The 21147-nt window shown below is 42.6% G+C and overlaps 2 protein-coding genes across 2 annotated transcripts; both read left to right on the forward strand.

Moving 5' to 3' along the window:
• The first annotated feature begins 13354 nt into the window (after positions 1-13354).
• LOC121584463 (hemoglobin subunit alpha-D-like) lies at positions 13355-15585 on the forward strand. Its single transcript, XM_041900352.1, has 3 exons — positions 13355-13546; positions 14135-14347; positions 15457-15585. Exons 1-3 carry the CDS (start codon positions 13451-13453, stop codon positions 15583-15585), a joined length of 438 nt encoding a protein of 145 aa, XP_041756286.1. The 5' UTR covers positions 13355-13450.
• A 4291-nt stretch (positions 15586-19876) lies between these two features.
• Positions 19877-20693, forward strand: LOC121576924 (hemoglobin subunit beta-2-like). The gene is made up of 3 exons (XM_045222716.1): positions 19877-20010; positions 20128-20350; positions 20492-20693. Exons 1-3 carry the CDS (start codon positions 19919-19921, stop codon positions 20618-20620), a joined length of 444 nt encoding a protein of 147 aa, XP_045078651.1. The 5' UTR covers positions 19877-19918; the 3' UTR covers positions 20621-20693.
• The last annotated feature ends 454 nt before the right edge of the window (positions 20694-21147 follow it).

The following is a 21147-nucleotide window of genomic DNA, read 5'->3' on the forward strand; positions in this document are numbered from 1 at the left end:
TTCATCCTCTCTCTGTACTCACAGGGTCAGACTTCATCCTCTCTCTGTACTCACAGGGTCAGACTTCACCCTCTCTCTGTACTCACAGGGTCAGACTTCATCCTCTGCAGTGGATTAATAATTGTGTCAATCATAGAGATAGATGGATATAACCCGTTTTACTATGGACATTGCAATTGAGGGATTCCACCATTTTAAAGTAGTCAACTGGGTGGGGATTTCTATTGGTTAAGGATTATAATTCAGTACAGTACAGTACAGTCAAGTTGAGTAGAGTATAATTCAGCACAGTACAGTAAAGTACAGTAGAGTAGGGTGCAGTACAGTACAGTATGTTTGGGCTCTTAGAGGGTTGGAGCCCCCTGCTGGTTATAAATCTCAATACTTTACACTTTTTCCTGAAGTGTGCACTTCTCAACTACCCACATGGTGGTCCTCTGTAGCTCAGTTGGTAGAGCATGGCGCTTACAACTTTAAAATGGAGATAGCTCCGTGCCATCACAGGCACCATAATGGCACAGATACAAAGACGAGACCTCTATATATCTCTATGGTGTACATTTTTTCTGTTGTGACTGTTTTAGACTTTAATGTATCCTTATAGCTAGCATATGACTCACTAGCTTTCATTTGGACAGATGTACAGTGAGGGAAAAAAAGTATTTGATCCCCTGCTGATTTTGTACGTTTGCCCAATGACAAAGAAATTATCAGTATCTAATTTTTATGGAAGGTTTATTTGAACAGTGAGAGACAGAATAACAACAACAAAAATCCAGAAAAACACATGTCAAAAATGTTATAAATTGATTTGCATTTTAATGAGGGAAATAAGTATTTGACCCCCTCTCAATCAGAAAGATTTCTGGCTCCCAGGTGTCTTTTATACAGGTAATGAGCTGAGATTAGGAGCACACTATAATCTCAGCTTGTTACCTGTATAAAAGACACCTGTCCACAGAAGCAATCAATCAATCAGATTCCAAACTCTCCACCATGGCCAAGACCAAAGAGCTCTCCAAGGATGTTAGGGACAAGACTGTAGACCTACACAAGGCTGGAATGGGCTACAAGACCATCGCCAAGCAGCTTGGTGAGAAGGTGACAACAGTTGGTGTGATTATTCGCAAATGGAAGAAACACAAAAGACTGTAAATCTCCCTCGGCCTGGGGCTCCATGCAATATCTCACCTCGTGGAGTTGCAATGATCATGAGAACGGTGAGGAATCAGCCCAGAACTACACGAGAGGATCTTGTCAATGATCTCAAGGCAGCTGGGACCATAGTCAACAAGAAAACAATTGGTAACACACTACGCCGTGAAGGACTGTAATCCTGCAGCGCCCGCAAGGTCCCCCTGCTCAAGAAAGCACATACAGTGGGGAAAAAAGTATTTAGTCAGCCACCAATTGTGCAAGTTCTCCCCCCTTAAAAAGATGAGAGAGGCCTGTAATTTTCATCATAGGTACACGTCAACAATGACAGACAAATTGAGGAAAAAAAATCCAGAAAATCACATTGTAGGATTTTTAATGAATTTATTTGCAAAATATGGTGGAAAATAAGTATTTGGTCAATAACAAAAGTTTCTCAATACTTTGTTATATACCCTTTGTTGGCAATGACACAGGTCAAACGTTTTCTGTAAGTCTTCACAAGGTTTTCACACACTGTTGCTGGTATTTTGGCCCATTCCTCCATGCAGATCTCCTCTAGAGCAGTGATGTTTTGGGGCTGTCGCTGGGCAACACAGACTTTCAACTCCCTCCAAAGATTTTCTATGGGGTTGAGATCTGGAGACTGGCTAGGCTACTCCAGGACCTTGAAATGCTTCTTACGAAGCCACTCCTTCGTTGCCCGGGCGGTGTGTTTGGGATCATTGTCATGCTGAAAGACCCAGCCACGTTTCATCTTCCAATGCCCTTGCTGATGGAAGGAGGTTTTCACTCAAAATCTCACGATACATGGCCCCATTCATTCTTTCCTTTACACGGATCAGTCGTCCTGGTCCCTTTGCAGAAAAACAGCCCCAAAGCATGATGTTTCCACCCACATGCTTCACAGTAGGTATGGTGTTCTTCGGATGCAACTCAGCATTCTTTGTCCTCCAAACACGACGAGTTGAGTTTTTACCAAAAGGTTCTATTTTGGTTTCATCTGACCATATGACATTCTCCCAATCCTCTTCTGGATCATCCAAATGCACTCTAGCAAACTTCAGACGGGCCTGGACATGTACTGGCTTAAGCAGGGGGACACGTCTGGCACTGCAGGATTTGATTCCCTGGCAGCGTAGTGTGTTACTGATGGTAGGCTTTGTTACTTTGGTCCCAGCTCTCTGCAGGTCATTCACTAAGTCCCCCCGTGTGGTTCTGTGATTTTTGCTCACCGTTGTTGTGATCATTTTGACCCCACGGGGTGAGATCTTGCGTGGAGCCCCAGATCGAGGGAGATTATCAGTGGTCTTGTATGTCTTCCATTTCCTAATAATTGCTCCCACAGTTGATTTCTTCAAACCAAACTGCTTACCTATTGCAGATTCAGTCTTCCCAGCCTGGTGCAGGTCTACAATTTTGTTTCTGGTGTCCTTTGACAGCTCTTTGGTCTTGGCCATAGTGGAGTTTGGAGTGTGACTGTTTGAGGTTGTGGACAGGTGTCTTTTATGCTGATAACAAGTTCAAACAGGTGCCATTAATACAGGTAACGAGTGGAGGACAGAGGAGCCTCTTAAAGAAGAAGTTACAGGTCTGTGAGAGCCAGAAATCTTGCTTGTTTGTAGGTGACCAAATACTTATTTTCCACCATAATTTGCAAATAAATTCATTAAATATCCTACAATGTGATTTTCGGGATTTTTTTTCCTCAATTTGTCTGTCATTGTTGACATTACATTTTTTACATTTTAGTCATTTAGCAGACGCTCTTATCCAGAGCGACTTACAGGAGCAATTAGGGTTAAGTGCCTTGCTCAAGGGCACATTAACGTCATTTAGCAGACGCTCTTAGCCAGAGCGACTCACAAATTGGTGCGTTCACCCTATAGCCAGTGGGATAACCACTTTACAATTTGGGGGGGTTAGAAGGAACACTTTATCCTATCCCAGGTATTCCTTAAAGAGGTGGGGTTTCAAATGTCTCCGGAAGGTGGTGAGTGACTCCGCTGTCCTGGCGTCGTGAGGGAGCTTGTTCCACCATTGGGGTGCCAGAGCAGCGAACAGTTTTGACTGGGCTGAGCGGGAGCTATGCTTCCGCAGAGGAAGGGAGCCAGCAGGCCAGAGGTGGATGAACGCAATGCCCTCGTTTGGGTGTAGGGACTGATCAGAGCCTGAAGGTACAGAGGTGCCGTTCCCCTCACTGCTCCATAGGCAAGCACCATGGTCTTGTAGCGGATGCGAGCTTCAACTGGAAGCCAGTGGAGTGTGCGGAGGAGGGGGGTGACGTGAGAGAACTTGGGAAGGTTGAACACCAGACGGGCTGCGGCATTCTGGATGAGTTGTAGGGGTTTAATGGCACAGGCAGGGAGGCCAGCCAACAGCGAGTTGCAGTAGTCCAGACGGGAGATGACAAGTGCCTGGATTAGGACCTGTGCCGCTTCCTGTGTAAGGCAGGGTCGTACTCTCCGAATGTTGTAGAGCATGAACCTGCAGGAGCGGGTCACCGCCTTGATGTTGGCGGAGAACGACAGGGTGTTGTCCAGGGTCACGCCTAGGCTCTTCGCACTCTGGGAGGAGGACACAGTGGAGTTGTCAACCGTGATGGCGAGATCATGGAACGGGCAGTCCTTCCCGGGAGGAAGAGCAGCTCCGTCTTGCCAGGGTTCAGCTTGAGGTGGTGATCCGTCATCCATACTGATATGTCTGCCAGACATGCAGAGATGCGATTCGCCACCTGGTTATCAGAAGGGGGAAAGGAGAAGATTAGTTGTGTATCGTCAGCATAGCAATGATAGGAAAGGCCATGTGAGGATATGACAGAGCCAAGTGACTTGGTGTATAGGGAGAAAAGGAGAGGGCCTAGAACTGAGCCCTGGGGACACCAGTGGTGAGAGCACGTGGTGCGGAGACAGCTTCTCGCCACGCCACTTGGTAGGAGCGACCGGTCAGGTAGGACGCAATCCAGGAGTGAGCCGCGCCGGAGATGCCCAGCTCGGAGAGGGTGGAGAGGAGGATCTGATGGTTCACAGTATCAAAGGCAGCAGACAGGTCTAGAAGGACAAGAGCAGAGGAAGAGAGAGAGTTAGCTTTAGCAGTGCGGAGAGTCTCCGTGACACAGAGAAGGGCAGTCTCAGTTGAATGACCAGTCCTGAAACCTGATTGGTTTGGATCAAGAAGGTCATTCTGAGAGAGATAGCAAGAGAGTTGGCTAAAGACGGCACGCTCAATAGTTTTGGAAAGAAAAGAAAGAAGGGATACTGGTCTGTAGTTGTTGACATCAGTGGGGTCGAGTGTTGGTTTTTTGAGAAGGGGAGCAACTCTCGCTCTCTTGAAGACGGAAGGGACATGGCCAGCGGTCAAGGATGAGTTGATCAGCGAGGTGAGGTAGGGGAGAAGGTCACCGGAGATGGTCTGGAGAAGGGAGGAGGGGATGGGGTCAAGCGGGCAGGTTGTTGGGCGGCCTGCAGTCACAAGTCGCAGGATTTTATCTGGAGAGAGAGGGGAGAAAGAAGTCAAAGCATAGGGTAGGGCAGTGTGAGCAGGACCAGCAGTGTCATTAGACTTAACAAACGAGGATCGGATGTCGTCAACCTTCTTTTCAAAGTGGTTGACGGAAGTCATCCACAGAGAGAGAGGAGGGGGGGAGGATTCAGGAGGGAGGAAAATGTGGCAAAGAGCTTCCTAGGGTTAGAGGCAGATGCTTGGAATTTAGAGTGGTAGAAGGTGGCCTTAGCAGCAGAAACAGATGAAGAAAATGTAGAGAGGAGGGAGTGAAAAGATGCCAGGTCGGCAGGGAGTTTAGTTTTCTTCCATTTCCGCTCCGCTGCCCGGAGCTCTGTTCTGTGAGCTCGCAATGAGTCATCAAGCCACGGAGCTGGGAGGGGAGGACCGAGCCGGCCGGGAGGATAGGGGACACAGAGAGTCAAAGGATGCAGAAAGGGAGGAGAGGAGGGTTGAGGAGGCAGAATCAGGAGATTGGAGGGAGAAGGATTGAGCAGAGGGAAGAGATGATAGGATGGAAGAGGAGAGAGTAGTGGGAGAGAGAGAGCGAAGGTTGCGGCGGCGCATTACCATCTGTGTAGGGGCAGAGTGAGTAGTGTGGGAGGAGAGCGAGAGAGAAAAGGAAACAAAGTAGTGGTCGGAGACATGGAGGGGAGTTGCAGTGAGATTAGTAGAGGAGCAGCATCTAGTGAAGATGAGGTCAAGCGTATTGCCTGCCTTGTGAGTAGGGGGGACGGTGAGAGGGTGAGGTCAAAAGAGGAGAGGAGTGGAAAGAAGGAGGCAGAGAGAAATGAGTCAAATGTGTGGACATAGGGAGGTTGAAATCCCCCAAAACTGTGAGGGGTGAGCCATCCTCAGGGAAGGAACTTATCAAGGCGTCAAGCTCATTGATGAACTCTCCAAGGGAACCTGGAGGGCGATAGATGACAAGGATATTAAGCTTAAATGGGCTAGTGACTGTGACAGCATGGAATTCAAATGAGGAGATAGACAGATGGGTTAGGGGAAAAATTGAGAATGTCCACTTGGGAGAGATGAGGATTCCTGTACCACCACCCCTCTGACCAGATGCTCTCGGGGTATGCGAGAACACATGGTCAGACGAGGAGAGAGCAGTAGGAGTAGCAGTGTTTTCAGTGGTGATCCATGTTTCCGTCAGCGCCAGGAAGTCGAGGGACTGGAGGTTGGCATAGGCTGGGATGAAGTCAGCTTTGTTGGCAGCAGAACGGCAGTTCCAGAGGCTGCCTGCGACCTGGAACTCCACGTGGGTGGTGCGTGCAGGGACCACCAGGTTAGAGAGGCAGCAGCCACGCGGTGTGGTGCGTTTGTGTAGCCTGTGCAGAGAGGGAGAGAACAGGGATAGGCAGAGGCATAGTTGACAGGCTGTAGCAAATGGCTACAAAAATGCAGAGGAGATCGGAATGAAATGAGCTAAGCATCTGGGAGCGGAGAGAGCAGGGCCTCCCTCACCAAAAACGTCTACCTCAGAAACTAAAATTGTTTCACTGAACCACCCGAACAAAAACTCTCCCAACTTCCGCCTTTAGAAATCAGAATTGTTGTGAACCACAGCGGTTCAATGTTTAAAGGAATAGACTCAACCCACTTTATTCAGCTAGCCAACTATGACACCATAGCTAACTAGCAAGCTAGCATCCAATAACAATAACACACCGTTTAGCACCAACACTTGGTCACAACAAACCACCAATAGTGTGATAACACACTAAACAGATCATTCGTGTCTGTGTCAAGTTCCTTTCATGACGCAGCAATGATTAGACGTTGGCTACCTAGGACAAGTATATTGTATTTAGCTACTACCGTACAGTTAGCTAGTCGTGTTGGGTAGCTAGCAATGGCCACTGTGTTGACTTTGTTTGAAGAACGGCTAGCTAGCTAGCTTCGTGCTACACCCGGCACACAATGGCTATTGTGTTGACTCTGACTCTGTTCGAAAAAAAACGGCTAGGTAGCTCGCTTCGTGCTACAGCCGGCACTGCCAAGACACAGTAACTACACACAACAACCCACGATGCCTAGCTATGACGCCGTAGCTAACTTGCAAGCTAGCATCCATTAACACACAATTTAGCATCAATACTTGGTTACAACAAACTGCCAAGAGTGTGTTAGCACACTAAACAGATAATTCAAGTCCATGTCTAGTTCCTTTCATAACGCATAACGCAGCAAAAAATTAAACGTTGGCTAGCACTACATTAACATTGGAGCCAGCTCTCCAGCGTTGCTAATCGTTACCAGTAGCTACCCGCTAGCTAGCTAGCCTCGTGCTTTGATACTAACCTACAATTACCTACGGAAACCTACAATAACAACAATACTAACCTATAATAAATACAATACCTAACTACGGCTAACTACCTACCTACGATCTAATACATGGTTAAGCAAAAATTAAACGTTGGCTAGCACTACATTAACATTGGAACCAGCTCTCTAGCGTTGCTAATCGTTACCAGTAGCTACCCGCTAGCTAGCTAGCCTCGTGCTTCGATACTAACCTACAATTACCTACGGAAACCTACAATAACAACAATACTAACCTATAATAAATACAATACCTAACTACAGCTAACTACCTACCTACGATCTAATACATGGTTAAGCTTTACTCAACACCATATGAGAAGCTTACCTCCTGCTTACCTCCAGCTAGAGAAAAACACGACACCTCACATGCTGTTGTGCAAATGGAATAGACAACAGGTGGAAATTATAGGCAATTAGCAAGACACCCCCAATAAAGGACTGGTTTTGCAGGTGGTGACCACAGACCACTTCTCAGTTCCTATGCTTCCTGGCTGATGTTTTGGTCACTTTTGACGTGTACCTATGATGAAAATTACAGGCCTCTCTCATCTTTTTAAGTGGGAGAACTTGCACAATTGGTGGCTGACTAAATACTTTTTTTCCCCACTGTATGCATGCCCATCTGAAGTTTGCCAATGAACATCTGAATGATTCAGAGGAGAACTGGGTGAAAGTGTTGTGGTCAGATGAGACCAAAATCGAGCTCTTTGGCATCAACTCAACTCGCCGTGTTTGGAGGAGGAGGAATGCTGCCTATGACCCCAAGAACACCATCCCCACCGTCAAACATGGAGGTGGAAACATTATGCTTTGGGGGTGTTTTTCTGCTAAGGGGACAGGACAACTTCACCGCATCAAAGGGACGATGGACGGGCCATGTACCGTCAAATCTTGGGTGAGAACCTCCTTCCCTCAGCCAGGGCATTGAAAATGGGTTGTGGATGGGTATTCCAGCATGACAATGACCCAAAACACACGGCCAAGGCAACAAAGGAGTGGCTCAAGAAGAAGCACATTAAGGTCCTGGAGTGGCCTAGCCAGTCTCCAGACCATAATCCCATAGAAAATCTGTGGAGGGAGCTGAAGGTTCGAGTTGCCAAACGTCAGCCTCGAAACCTTAATGACTTGGAGAAGATCTGCAAAGAGGAGTGGGACAAAATCCCTCCTGAGATGTGTGCAAAACTGGTGGCCAACTACAAGAAACATCTGACCTCTGTGATTGCCAACAAGGGTTTTGCCACCAAGTACTAAGTCGTGTTTTGCAGAGGGTTCAAATACTTATTTCCCTCATTAAAATGCAAATCAATTTATAACATTTTTGACATGCGTTTTTCTGGATTTTTTTGTTGTTATTCTGTCTCTCACTGTTGAAATAAACCTACCATTAAAATTATAGACTGATCATTTCTTTGTCTGTGGGCAAATGTACAAAATCAGCAGGGGATCAAATACTTTTTTCCCTCACTGTACATCCCAGCAAACATATATTTTAGTCCCAAAACCATTCTTCACATATTTCTTGAAATATTAGATGTTTGGTAGTAACACTTCTTAAAAATACATGAACATTTACCAACTTGCTCACTCATCTTCTCCAAAATGTTTGCAGATAGACAGGTAGCTATGCTGGAGAGGGGTGATATTTGTAGGCGTGTGGCTTAAAGCACATTCATTCTACAGTCTTTTAATGTGTGTGTTTGGTAGTGACATAACAATTTGGGACAGCATTTATCAGAGAAATGTTGAAAAATAAACTAAACTAATAATTAGATCAGTATCGTTTAATGTAATAATAGAACAACTCAAGATGTTCTGTTGAAACATTAGGGTTGCTTTATTTTCAAACATGAAGTTTAGGACTCAGGGATTGGGACAGCCACCTCTCAATTGAAATACAGTTAAAGTCGGAAGTTTACATACACCTTAGCCAAATACATTTTAAACTCAGTTTTTCTGACATTTAATCCTAGTAAAAATGTCCTGTCTTAGGTCAGTTAGGATCACCACTTTATTTTAAGAATGTGAAATGTCAGAATAATAGTAGAGAATTATTTATTTAAGCTTTTATTTCTTTCATCACATTCCCAGTGGGTCAGAAGTTTACATACACTCAATTAGTATTTGGTAGCATTGCCTTTAAATTGTTTAACTTGGGTCAAAAGTTGGGTAGCCTTCCACAAGCTTCCCACAATATGTTGGGTGAATTTTGGCCCATTCCTCCATACAGAGCTGGTGTAACTGAGTCAGGTTTGTAAGCCTCCTTGCTTGCACACGCTTTTTCAGTTCTGCCCACAAATTGTCTATAGGATTGAGGTCAGGGCTTTGTGATGGCCACTCCAATATCTTGACTTTGTTGTCCTTAAGCCATTTTGCAACAACTTTGGAAGTATGCTTGGGGTCATTGTCCATTAGGAAGACCCATTTGCGACGAAGCTTTAACTTCCTGACTCATGTCTTGAGATGTTGCTTCAATATATCCACAAAATTTTCCTTCCTCATGATGCCATCTATTTTGTGAAGTGCACCAGTCCCTCCTGCAGTAAAGCACCCCCACAGCATGATACTGCCACCCCCATGCTTCACGGTTGGGATGGTGTTCTTCGGCTTGCAAGCACCCCCTTTTTCCTCCAAACATAACGATGGGCATTATGGCCAAACAGTTATATTTTTGTTTCATCAGACCAAAGGAAATTTCTCAAAAAAGTACGATCTTTGTCCCCATGAGCAGTTGCAAACCGTAATCTGGCTTTTTTTATGGCGGTTTTAGAGCAGTGGCTTCTTCCTTGATAAGCGGCCTTTCAGGTTATGTCGATATAGGACTTGTTTTACTGTGGATATAGATACTTTTGTACCAGTTTCCTCCAGCATCTTCACAAGGTCCTTTGCTGTTGTTCTGGGATTGATTTGCACTTTTCGCACCAAAGTACGTTCATCTCTAGGAGACAGAATGCGTCTCCTTCCTGAGCGGTATGACGGCTGCGTGGTCCCATGGTGTTTATACTTGCGTATTATTGTTTGTACAGATGAACGTGGTACCTTCAGGCGTTTGGAAATTGCTCCCAAGAATGAACCAGACTTGTGGAGGTCTACAATTTGTCAAGCAAAGAGGCACTAAGTTTGAAGGTAGGCCTTGAAATACATCCACAGGTACACCTCCAATTGACTCAAATTATGTCAATTAGCCTAGCAGAAGCTTCTAAAGCCATGACATCATTTTCTGGAATTTTCCAAGCTGTTTAAAGGCACAGTCAACTTAGTGTATGTAAACTTCTGACCCACTGGAATTGTGATACAGTGAATTATAAGTGAAATAATCTGTCTGTAAACAATTGTTGGAAAAATTACTTGTATCATGAACAAATTAGATGTCCTAACCGACTTGCCAAAACTATAGTTTGTTAACAAGAAATTTGTGGAGTGGTTGAAAAACAAGTTTTAATGACTCCAACCTAAGTGTATGTAAACTTCTGCCTTCAACTGTAGGTGTATAAACATTAACTTTGTACTATATTAATTTAGCAATATGTTTGTTATTGCCTTGGAATAAATTAGAACATATTATGGTGTAAATAAATGTCCTAAGTTTGGAGACGTAACAGTTTTTTAAATAGTTTTTTAGGGTGGGACAGGAATTTACACAATTTCTGTAGAATAACTCACATGAATACCTTTCCAATATGGGCTCATGGCCAAGTCAGTGGCCCTGGGTGGTGCACTACCTGGCCAAAAGTATGTGGACACCTGTTCATATTTTTTAATTTTAGTCATTTAGCAGACGCTCTTATCCAGAGTGACTTACAGTTAGTGCATACATAAAAAAATGTCATACCCCCTGTGGGAATCGAACCCACAACCCTGGCGTTGCAAACGCCATGCTCTATCAACTGAGCTACATCCCTGACAGCCATTCCCTCCCCTACCCTGGGCCAATTGCGCGCCGCCCCATGGGTCTCCCGGTCGCGGCCGGCTACGACAGAGCCTGGATTCGAACCAGGATCTCTAGTGGCACAGCTAGCACTGCGATGCAGTGCCTTAGACCACTCTAAGGAGACTACATCTCTCTGCGCCACTCGGGAGACTACATCTCATTCCAAAATCATGGGCATTAATATGGAGTTGTTCCCCCCTTTGCTGCTTTAATAGCCTCCACTCTTCTGGGAAGGTATTCCACTAGACGTTGGAACATTGCTGCGGGGACTTGCTTCCATTCAGCCACAAGAGCATTAGAGAGGTCGGGCACTGATATTGGGCGATCAGGCCTGGCTTGCAGTCGGCGTTCCAACTCATACCAAAGGTGTTCGATGGGGTTGAGGTCAGGGCTCTGTGCAGGCCAGTCAAGTTCTTCCACACCGATCTTGACAAACCATTTCTGTATGGACCTCGCTTTGTGCACAGGAGCATTGTCATGCTGAAACAGGAAAGGGCCTTCCCCAAACTGTTGCCACAAAGTTGGAGGCACAGAAACGTCTAGAATATTATTGTATGCTGTAGCGTTAAGATTTCCCTTCACTGGAACTAAGGGGCCTGGCCCGAACCATGAAAAACAGCCCCAGACCATTATTCCTCCTCCACCAATCTTTACAGTTGGCACTATGCATTGGGGCAGGTAGAGTTCTCCTGGCATCCACCAAACCCAGATTTGTCCAGCGGATTCATCACTCAAGAGAATGCGTTTCCACTGCTCCAGAGTCCAATAGCGGCGAGCTTTACACCACTCCAGTCAACGCTTGGCATTGCGTATGGTGATCTTAGGCTTGTGTGTGGCTGCTTGGCCTTGGAAACCCATTTGATGAAGCTCCCGCCGAACAGTTATTGTGCTGAAGTTGCTTCCAGAGGAAGTTTGGAACTCGGTAGTGAGTGTTGCAACCTAGGACAGATGATTTTTACGTGCTACATGCTTCAGCACTTGGCGGTCCCGTTCTGTGAGCTTGTGTGGCCTACCACTTCGTGGCTGAGCCATTGTTGCTCCTAGACGTTTCCACTTCACAATAACAGCATTTACAGTTGAGGCAGCTCTAGCAGGGCATACATTTTATGGAATGACTTGTTGGAAAGGTGGCATTTGTTGTCAGCAACGGGTGTGGCTGAAATAGCCGAATCCACTAATTTGAAGGGGTGTCCACATACTTTTGGCAACGTAGTGTAATATGTAGATTACGATAAGGGAAGGGGAGGTGAGGTCAAAATCAGTAAACCACCACAGCACAGAATTTCTACAGGGTAGTTTAGGGTAACTTCGTGACTAGCCCAATAATGGGTCAAGGAGCCTAACATTACTCCTTAGTCCAAGGACCTTACATGTTGTGTTTAAAGGCGAATTGGCTCTGGAAGACAAAACAGCCAAAAACTCAATCTAAACGTGAATCGAGTCTCAATTGTGGTATGGTTCTAGAAACATAAATCCCTCTACTTTCATATCACATCAAAATAATTTCACAAATGCAAAATACATACTTACTGTACACTGTTTTAACAGGTTTTAAGAGAGTTGCAGCTGATAGTATTTTTCACTGACAACATGTTTGTGTCATCTGTCTTCTTTTTATAATAATAATAATAATAATAATAATAATATGCCATTTAGCAGACGCTTTTACACACAGGTGTTAAGAGATGCAGATATCTAATTAGCACAGGTAGTTGACTTTTTTCCGTCAGTTTTCCTAAACATGCTGTAACATGGAGATATGGTCAGTGTGGGAACACTAACCCTATAAAGGTGTGTATCAATAATTTACTGATAAGAAAGATAAGGTCCTTATGCTTCCAAAACCGTACCGCAAGTGATGTGTGTTAATGTTCAGACCTAGCTCTTAACAAAACTCCCGCGTAGCCTACCTACAGAAGACGCCTTTATCAATAACTTTTATGTGTAATGTAATGGAACTGAGAGTCATGATCAAGGGCTACTTCGTGACACACCAACTGCAACTTCACACATTTACCCAAACCACTGTATTCTGTGCATTTTATGTAAATTGTATTACAATACATTAGGCTTAAGTACATTTTATTTCATTCCATTCCATGATGAGCAACCACACACAATATATTTTGGTAGATTTATTTTGATATTTTTTTATTGTCAAATTAACAGTGGTAGTGCCAAAAGAGGCCCCACTGGACTACATGACGTAGATCAGAAGATGTTCGGTCAAACCCTGTCTTCTGCGCAACTTGCCCACCCTCACGTGGTTATCTCTCCGCGGCATTCAGAAGGAAAACAACGTGAAGCAAGGAGTAAGCCTACTGCCTACAACCACCGCAAATTAAAAACAATTAAAATCTCATATAGACAATTATTGTAAATATTGCCAGACATTTTAATTTTCTTGGATTTAGACGGGTTATAGTGGCGCAAAAATGGTTGACTAACATCTTTACGCAGACCTGTGCCCTGCATCCTTCCATACATTTATCTATTTGGTCTCAAGAGTCGTGCAACAGGTTAGCCTACCATATGCTCACAAAACACGAAAAGGAGCTGATCGCTCAAATCTGGGACAAAATGATTCCCGTGGCATGCGACATCGGATCTGAATCCCTTTTAAGATACGCATATGATAATTGTAAATAACATAAAATAAATAACAAACATCTGAACTTCACTTAATATATGTATTCACTTATTATAATAGGCCTATTATATGGTTAACCTGTTCCAATAATTTTGCAATTCAATTGGGTTCATGGTCTATTTACTCAAACTTGGTGGGAATGGAGCTGACATCAGAGGTCTCTCTTGGACCTGTTGTCAGTAGGGCTGCACAATTCATCGATTTTTTATCGAAATTGCAGTACTGACATGTGAAATATATCCATAGGCTATAGCTCAAGAGGCTTCAATTTTTTTAACGCCAAATGTAACGTTCAAATGTAATAAGGGTCCCCTGTGAAACTTCTACTGTACCTTTCATTAGTTGTCATGCCAAACAACACCAACCATAGAATTAGAATAATAATGTTATTTCTATGATTCCAACAACTCACCCAAGGGTTTTGATCTAATTCGCAAGTAAAATCGCAATAGCAATTATTTGTAAAACATTTTTTTATTTTAAATCACAAATGGATTATTTGCCCATATCGTGCATGCAGCCTTGTATGATATTATGCCCAATTCCAGACCTTTACTTTACCACAGTATTACAGAATGATGACGACTTTTCCCGGGACAAAGACATACTTCGCCCACCTGGACATCAGACCCCGGTCCCCACACCTGCTGTCACATGGGAAGAAGATCGTTCTTGCGATAGCAGAGTGTTCCAAAGACATCAGTTCGATAATGGTCACCCTGGCACCGCTCCAAACACTGCATGCCTACCAACTGAGAATAGACCCTTGCAACTTCAAGGTGCCTCCCCTATTTCTTTTGATGAACTGTTCCAACAGATATTTGCCCTCCCTTAAGGAAAAAAACACATGATTTCACATGTGGAAAATCCCATGATTTCACGTGTGAAATTGTGTTAAACCATGTGGTTTTGGAACACTTCCCATGTGATGATATTTCACATGAAGTTTTACATGTGGATTTTCACATGCGATCACATAAACTTTCATATGTGGATTCAAATGTTCACATGATGCCATGCAAACAAAAATGAGTCGTTAGGATGTCCCCAGAACGTCATGAAATAGCCAAAGTGTTTTCAACTTACATATTTGACACCCATGATTACAATGTGTATGTTCATTTCTACAGTAATTATTATTCAACATGTCCTCACCTGGTATTTGAACTCACAAATTCTTGGTTCATGCATTCCGATATTTCTGCCATACCACCACGCCTGTGTTAATATCTGATTTAACCAGTATTCCTACTCTTTAGACTTCAAAAGGAATCTCAGCTTTGTTAAAAATAAACTCATGAAATACTATTATATTTATCATAGTGATTCAGGAGTAACATTAAAACAGAATAATATGCCCCACCAACATTAGACAACTATACAGAAAACCCTCAAATTGCTGAAATAAGTCAATGAAATCAATGATGAGAGAATAGTCAGATTAACTGATAACTAAAATAACAGTCAGATGGTACTCTGTTGCTAAGTGCAGAGATGTATTATAGGTAATGAATGTTTAGGGGACTTCTGAGAACGCTACGGACTTTATGGCGCAGCAGAAAGATCAGCGTACCGCAAATCCAGAGTTTGTGAGTTCAAATCCCAGTAGGGGTCATATTGAAAACGTTAGTACTAAGTGATCATGTCAAATGTAATCATATTGTCATTGATGAAATATTTGTACACTATTTTTAGCTGAACAGCATACCACTTACCTTAAAACCAACATACATACACATTTCAGTACTTCCCTTACAAAAAAAGTGAAAATTACTGTTTTCACATATTGAGCTAAAATGTTAATATGCAGCCCATAGCTCCTCCTCCTTCTTATAGCTCAATCACAGGCCTACATCATACCTTGGTGTTCTGTTTATTTCTCTCACAGCTTCTTTCTCACTGTATCCTCGTGACTTTGGCGGCTCACATGCCTGATGAGTTCACACCTGTTGCGCACGCAGCCATGGACAAGTACCTCTCGGCCTTCGCAGCCGTCCTGGCAGAGAAATACCGATAAGGATAATCATAGAAACCAAATGTTGCTGTTCCATTAACTTATTATACATATAGTATTTTATTCGTGTGCTTTTATTTTGTAATAAAACATGACAAAAACCATTATGATTTCTCTTGTGTCATTAACACTATAATGTGGAGGAAAGCGTTACTTGTTCAGCTGTATTAAGTTCTGTCGGTCAGTAGTGACAGAGTTGCCAACTGTACTGATATAAACTAAACCATCTGCTGTGGACCATACATTTCTAATTGACAACAGAAGAATATCATTTGTTGGAGCCCCAATTAAGTATAAAGTGTATTAAAAATGTATTTTAATTAGGTTTTTACTGAACAAATCATTATTGACATCATTGTGGCGCATGGGCACTCCATGCCCCAGGTAGAAAGCCAAATGGCACCGTGCGTAAAGGACACGTTTCAAAGTGGGCTATCATTTCGTAAAGTGATGTTTTGATTATCCTGCTGGTAATATATTGGCACCCTTGCACTTTACAATGTAGTGCAATGGACCAGAATGTTCTGGTTGAATGGCTATTTTTACCCTATATGCCCCTGCAATTTACCACAGTTGATACATTACACAGTAAAGGAGAATCACCTAATCCAGGCAATTTTTTTTTACTTGAAGTGAAAATCTCAATCCCAGTGTTTTTTATTGTTGTCCTGTGCTGTTGTAAATCAAACAAATACATGCGTGAACACCAAACGTTTTTTTCAACGTCAACTTATTTAGGAAATAATGAATCGTGCAAGGGTGCCAATATATTATAGCGCAACGAGGCCTATCTGAGGCGCATCGGGCCAATGTGAGGCCCATCACGTATGTAAACATATACCATCTGAAACTATAAATGACCTTGTTATCATTTGTGTCTCCTTTTGGCAAATGTTTTATTCATCACTGATTTAAATTGTGATTATTGGCACGTTTAATAAATGAATGTCCAATCATTATTCTTTTTTTAAATGAACACGCAGGCATGTTTATCATGGCACGAATGAAGTTCGAGAGTTCTCCTTTATGAGCTTCATTTGGAGTCGCTAATGGGTGAAGGTATTGCTGTAGGAGATAGCACAGATGCTTGTTTTTTTTTGCAGATAAAGGGATCTACAAAGAATACGCAAACGGAGCCGACAGAGCGTATAGCGCAGTGTCTCAATGTCGTTTTTCGTCACAAAAGGGGCTGCTCGTTGTAGTGCGCTCCGACATTCGACTTTTCCAGTGTCGCATGAAAATTGTAACGCGCTGTATCATCCCTTCCGTAGTACTAGTAATCCTGGTTCGAATCCAGGCTCTGTTGTAGCCGGCCGCAACCGGGAGACCCATGGGGCGGCGCACAAGTCGTCCAGGGTAGGGGAGGGAATGGCCGGCAGGGATGTAGCTCAGTTGGCATGGTGTTTGCAACGCCAGGGTTGTGGGGGCCAGTATGAAAAATAAAAAATGTATGTATGCACTCACTAACTGTAAGTCGCTCTGGATAAGAGCGTCTGCTAAATGACTGAAATGTAGTGATTACAGGCTATTGTGAAATGGTAGAACCTGCTGTAGCCAACTAGCTAGCCATGTGCTTTCTTTCTCCATGACGTTCTATTTTTAGCTGATATGGAAATGAATACATAGGCAGCATATCAAACTGGGATAATGTTTTAGGTTACACCGGCAAGTAGAATAATATTTGCCGGCATATTTTTTAAATTATAAATCTGATTATTTCACATGGAGATGTGGGAAGCTAAAAAGGCTGGCTAGCTAGCTTGCTATGTTTTAAGCCAGGGTAAAGCCAAGCTGCCATGTTGCTACTACTACCAAGGGAAGGCGACTCTTCCTTGTTTACATAAATAAATAATAAATAATTATAACCTTGTTATATAATTTTGTGGCTCCAGCAAATGTTTTGATTCACCAATGATTTAAAGTTTGATTTACATTTTGATACGACATTAATTGATTGAATGTCTTAACAATTTAGGGGGGAAATGAACACGCACGCATGTTTATCATGGCAGGAATGACAATTGTTAATAATTTAACCACTTACAGTGTATTTATGAAGAGATCATAATTTCATGGAGTCTGTGAAGGAACAAACCACATGGAAAAAGTGGTAAGTAATTTATGGCAGAAACTAATTTATGGCAAAAAACAAGTGAATTTCATTTATTGTGTTAGAGGTTTTATGATGCTTGTATCTAAACCAAGGTAGATCATTTTAAGATTGATCTGTACATCAGTTGGCGTCTCTATGAGCTTCAAAATGGGGTCCTAAACCTAGCATGAAAGTGCATCCTTGTAGCTGTGTGGGGTCCTATACAGTTTAGTAGGCACTGTTATCCAATGCGAGTTACAGTAGTGAATGCATACATTTCCATAATTTTTTCCCGTACTGAACACCCCGTGGGAAACGGACCCACAACTCTGGCGTTGCAAGCGCCGTGCTCTACCAACTGAGCCACAGGGGACCGCATATAGACAAAATTTTTGCCTTGGAGTAAGTTGAGCCAATGGCCAATGGGTAAATTGAGGCAAAGTTTGAGCCAACGCAAACTAAGTATATTTAAGTGTTTTCTTCCCAGGCATAATGCAATACATTATGAGGTAACAACAGGAACTGGTCTATGTTAAAAGTGTTTTTAAAAAGTACAAAGTGTTTGTTAGGTGTTAAGCCTGTGTTAAAATATGCTTAAAATGATTCAAAGACAAAAAAGCGATTTTGATTGTGGGTTTTTTTACGTTTACAGTTAGTGAGTGCATAAATTTGTTTCATACTGGCCCCCCGTGGGAATCGAACCCACAACCCTGGCGTTGCAAGCGTCATGCTCTACCAACTGAGCTATAAAAACAAAGAGTCACACACTCCAGAAGTATAACCTCCCAGTAATTTATTGGGTACAAAAACACCAACGTTTCTGCATCACTGTTTTTTACCCAATAAATAAATGGGAGGTTATACATCTGGAGTGTGCGACTCTCTTTGTTTTTATAACTTCAAGTTTATTCCCCATTAGTCAGCATCTCTACACTAAATAATGTTATCTGGGTGTGCGCCAGCTCATGATTTTAATTGGGAAATAAAGATAGATATGGTTTTAGAAAGGTATTGGTAATATTTCATTCAGTACAGAAATGTGTAGGGGGCTTAATTTAACCTGTCCCATGCTCGGGGTAAGTTGTGCCAAGAAACCACTTTTTTTTTTTAAAGAAATGGATCAATTTACCCCACTCCCCCCTAAAGGAGCTGAATGTGGAGTCACTAATGATGCATTACACAGATGCATGTTTGTTGCAGATAACGCGTCAGAAGATTGGTCCCGATTTTCGGGATTGTAACTAACATTTTATTTGTAACGCTTTTCATTTAATTGACAATTTTACATTTTAGTCATTTAGCAGACGCTTTTATCCAGAGCGATTTACAGTTTGTGCATTCATCTTAAGATAGCTAGGTGGGTCAGCCACATATCACAGTCATATTAAGTACATTTTCCTCAGTAATATCAGCAGGGTTAGTGCTAAAGGGGGGGGTGTTCAAGTGAGAGTGTTAGTTCAGGAAAGTGGTGCGAGGAGGGTGCTGTGGGATTATTTAAAATACTCTTTGAAATCTCAAACGATGGCATCAAATTGATCTGAAATTACAGCCCATGCCCTTATTTCAAACTTCATTTAATTGTATTTTTTTGTCAACAATCTACACAAAATAATATCAAAGTGTAAGAAAATACCATATATAAAAAATGATTAATAGAAATGAAATAACGAAAATTATTATTGTCCTGCTGAAAGGTGAATTCCTTTCCAAGTCTCTAGAACTTTACAAGTTATTTCAACTATGGAACAAGTGCACCATCAGGAGGTAGGATTGCCATGCCAGTGCCATATATACTTTTCTTTTGCGATCATAAGAGACATCGTGACTTATTAATGATTAGCAATGCGAACTCATTCAAATGCAATGACAATTATTAAAAATACCAAAATTATGGTGAAATTAGACTAATGGAGAGTAGAACTGTATTACTAAATAGGCTACTGCATATGTATACCTCCGATATGTCGCAGTTTACCGTCAGGATCTATTTATGGTTTCCGAAATGGTTTCACGGTAAACCAATTGATAGTAGGCCTATAGTCCTAAAGGAGGGCCCATTCAATCAACAATGTTCAACAATGTTCAACAATGTCTTATCTAAAATATGGGTTATCTCCAACCAATCACATTCACTTTTTCGTCTTGTGGGCGGAGTGCAAAAATACAATAAAAATAAAGATTTTTCCGAATTTGTTCATAATTCTGATTCTCACTAGAACCTAAGCTAAATCATCACGAGCAAACATGGTTGTGTGGACAGATAAAGAGCGCGCAGCCATCTCCGACATTTTCTCCAAGCTAGACTATGACGACGTTGGCCAAAAGTGCCTGTCAAGGTAAGACAATAAGCTTAGCTTTAATTTAATTTGGAGTGTTAGTCCCCTTAATCTCCTATCTTCTTCGTCATGTTATCTTGTTGTTCAGCCTCACACTGTTTTCTCCGTTCCCCTCAGGTGTCTGATCGTTTACCCCTGGACCCAGAGGTACTTCGGGGCCTTCGGCAACCTGTACAACGCAGAGGCCATCATGAACAACCCTATGATCGCTAAGCACGGCACCACGGTGATGCAAAGTCTGGAACGAGCTCTGAAGAACATGGATGACATCAGGAACACCTACGCCGAGCTGAGCGTTCTGCACTCCGAGAAACTTCGCGTAGATCCCGGCAACTTCAGGGTAAGATACAAATGAACATTGAAGTGCACTTCTTTAATGCGTGAAAAGTATAACATATTATGTAATTACACCACTCGATCAAGCTACCCCCAAAGGCATTCTAAACGTCTCACTTCTGTTTTGGTTTGTTCACTTTTACAGCTGCTGTCTGACTGTCTGACCATCGTCATCGCCGCAAAGATGGGCACCGCCTTCACCCCCGAGTATCAGGCATCCTTACAGAAGTTCTTGTCTGTGGTGGTTTCTGCTCTGGGCAGGCAATACCACTAGAGTCAGTCCTCCATACCTGACAGAGGAGACGTGTTTCACTCCTCAATGAAAAAATAAAAGAAGTATAGAAGCATCTGTTTGTTGATTATGTTTGTTTATTTTATGCGTGCGTAATTGTATCCATTTATATATAGGCCTAGACGAATTGCACTTTAAGCATGGCTAATATAATAAGACAACTTTAAAGGTTTCAATGGTTATTTCATATATAGATGTTAGATCTACACATTATAAATAATACATTAGCCAACATGAACAAGTTGGTGAATGGATGCACATTGTCTAAAAGCCTACAGAGTTGGCCCGACTGAATTGTATACTGTTGCTGGTGTAAAACACGTGACACACATTCATATGACTATTAACACATAAAAGGTACAAAAACAAAACTATGAAGTGACAACTGTCTTTTTTGACTAATAAGAAAAAGTGGGTCATAAAACAAACATCAAAGCATCATGGATGGAATGCGCAATTTCATTTTTTAAAAATAAAATAAATATAATTATTGTCGTTTGAGTCTTTAA

The sequence above is a fragment of the Coregonus clupeaformis genome, chromosome 1, assembly GCF_020615455.1.
Source record: "Coregonus clupeaformis isolate EN_2021a chromosome 1, ASM2061545v1, whole genome shotgun sequence".
Lineage (NCBI taxonomy): Eukaryota > Metazoa > Chordata > Actinopteri > Salmoniformes > Salmonidae > Coregonus > Coregonus clupeaformis.

Coding starts and splice junctions, on each gene's coding strand:
- LOC121584463 (XM_041900352.1), top strand. CDS start 13,451: ATGCTCACAAAACACGAAAAGGAGCTGATCGCTCAAATCTGGGACAAA. Junction 13,547..14,134: donor CTGAATCCCTTTTAAGATAC/GCATATGATAAT, acceptor ACTTTACCACAG/TATTACAGAATGATGACGAC. Junction 14,348..15,456: donor TAGACCCTTGCAACTTCAAG/GTGCCTCCCCTA, acceptor TTTCTCTCACAG/CTTCTTTCTCACTGTATCCT.
- LOC121576924 (XM_045222716.1), top strand. CDS start 19,919: ATGGTTGTGTGGACAGATAAAGAGCGCGCAGCCATCTCCGACATTTTC. Junction 20,011..20,127: donor GGCCAAAAGTGCCTGTCAAG/GTAAGACAATAA, acceptor CGTTCCCCTCAG/GTGTCTGATCGTTTACCCCT. Junction 20,351..20,491: donor TAGATCCCGGCAACTTCAGG/GTAAGATACAAA, acceptor TCACTTTTACAG/CTGCTGTCTGACTGTCTGAC.